The 2,008-nt window shown below is 28.9% G+C and overlaps 1 protein-coding gene across 1 annotated transcript; it reads left to right on the top strand.

Moving 5' to 3' along the window:
• Window positions 1-914: 914 nt before the first annotated feature.
• On the top strand, window positions 915-1,591 carry LOC114187571 (uncharacterized). The gene has a single exon (XM_028075846.2). It carries the CDS (start codon window positions 930-932, stop codon window positions 1,251-1,253), a length of 324 nt encoding a protein of 107 aa, XP_027931647.1. The 5' UTR covers window positions 915-929; the 3' UTR covers window positions 1,254-1,591.
• The last annotated feature ends 417 nt before the right edge of the window (window positions 1,592-2,008 follow it).

Here is a 2,008-nt window from a genome sequence, read left to right as displayed (position 1 = left end):
TAATAAGAAAAAAATAATTAATTTAAAAGAAAATATTATGTTAAGATGAACTTCGTATATTGGTGTTATATATATATATATATATATATATATATATATATATATATATATATATAGTTATTTATTCACACTATTTAATATAATTGTAACACATTTTTTCAAGAAAAAAGATGTAAACGATTTATGAAACTTAATTTATACTCTGTACTGTTGATCATCTAGTTTACCTTATGAAACGGAAAAAATAGATTTTCTCTAAAAATAAAACACACACCATACAAAATATTGTCGTCGTAATTAGAAAACTATTAGCATTATTGGACACAAAGAGTTTGCTAGTATTAGGCAAATATCAATAAAAAGACCAAACTTTAATTAAATAGCGGAAAGTTTTTAAATTCTTAACATATGAAATACTATATGAAAAATGATTTTTTAATAATTAAATTTTTACAACTTTTTCTTATAATCTGATATTTTTAAGTAATTTTTCATGTTTTTAATTTTTAATTTTTTATATTTCAACTTTATTTAAAAAATATCATATTAAGTTATGAAAAAAAGTTGACAAAATATCATCGAATAATATATTATTTTATTAATTCTTTAACAACAAGCAGCACACATAAAGCAATCATTGATAACAGCACATAACATACGTAGCAATTAAAAAAGTATATGAAGAACCACCCAAGACAACTTGACCTATTAAGATACTCCAAGCATCCCCACCCACGTATTCATATATGATAACTCTCTGGACAAGTAACAACCCAATTTCAAACATCGCATCAAATATACGAATACCAAATTCATAGACATGTCGTAAGGGATTGTTAATTTCCTTAATTAACGCGAATAATGCGCACTTTTTTGTCTTACACAGGTTACTGTGTGCACCTTCTCCTATATATATATAGTTTCTGTCTATGCAGTATCTGTTTCTCAGAGGAACACAAGTTTATAAAATGGCTCTTAGATGGCTTCTGCACTCAGCTTGCCATCTCGTGGGGTACCCTACGAAGGAAGAGGAGTGCAAGGAGAATGAAGGGTACCCTAATCCTTCAAACAATTTGAAGGAGCCTTGTTCAGGGTTTGAAATGCCACTTCACTATCCACGCTACACCAGAGAGGAGTATGAGAGGATGGAGGAGTGGAAGGTGGAGTTGCTTCTGAAGCAATATGGATTAAGTTTGGAGGGTAGTGTTGAGGAGAAGAGAGATTTTGCAATGGGAGCATTCTTGTGGCCATGATCATTTTTTTTTTCTCTGGAAAAGTCTCTGTGGTAGATGCTGGCGATGGAAGTTTTCAAGTTTTGTGTACTTGAGCGTGGTATATGATGATGATGATGATGATGCACGTGAATGTATAATAAATTGATAATGCTGTGGTAATATGTGTTGTTGTCCACGTACACTTGTATTTGTTGCTGTGTTAATGTATGGTTCGTGAATATTGATGCCATGGCCTTGTTTTTTTTTTTTTGGGGTTGACGTGGTTGATGGTGATACGTGTCGGTAATGTGGCAGTTCTCTTTCCACGTATACCTGTGCTGAAATAATAACACTTGAGATTAATAAGTTTTTTTTTAGAGACAGTTTCTTAAGAAGTTTTTTTTTTTTTTTTCTCAAGTAGAAATCAATCAAATATGGAATAAATGTATCAATGGAGTGATCTAAATGACGTTTTTCGGCTTAAGAAAATCTTTTATTACAAAGAACTGTTCCTTTCTAATAAAAACACGAATTTTCAAGTAATTTTTTTGAAATATAATTAAATAAAGCAAAAAAAAAGGATTTAAAAACAATATTGAAAAAATGATTATGTGTTTTTTGAATCATATTGTGACACTATTATAATCGTGAAAACGTACTTTAGAGTCCACAGAAAATGGTTTATTTTTATTTTTTTATGAAAAATTTATATTACAAATATGCTAAAGTTTGAGTTCTTTTAAAAATGTTTAAGTTTAATATTTTAACGTGTCGAATATAATTATTTTTGAAAA

This window comes from Vigna unguiculata, chromosome 6 (genome assembly GCF_037176805.1).
Source record: "Vigna unguiculata cultivar grain cowpea cultivar isolate G323 ecotype 2 chromosome 6, ASM3717680v1, whole genome shotgun sequence".
NCBI classification, from domain to species: Eukaryota; Viridiplantae; Streptophyta; class Magnoliopsida; order Fabales; family Fabaceae; genus Vigna; species Vigna unguiculata.
The sequence above is the reverse complement of the archived record's forward strand: the minus strand, read 5'-3'. Positions and strand labels throughout refer to the sequence as shown.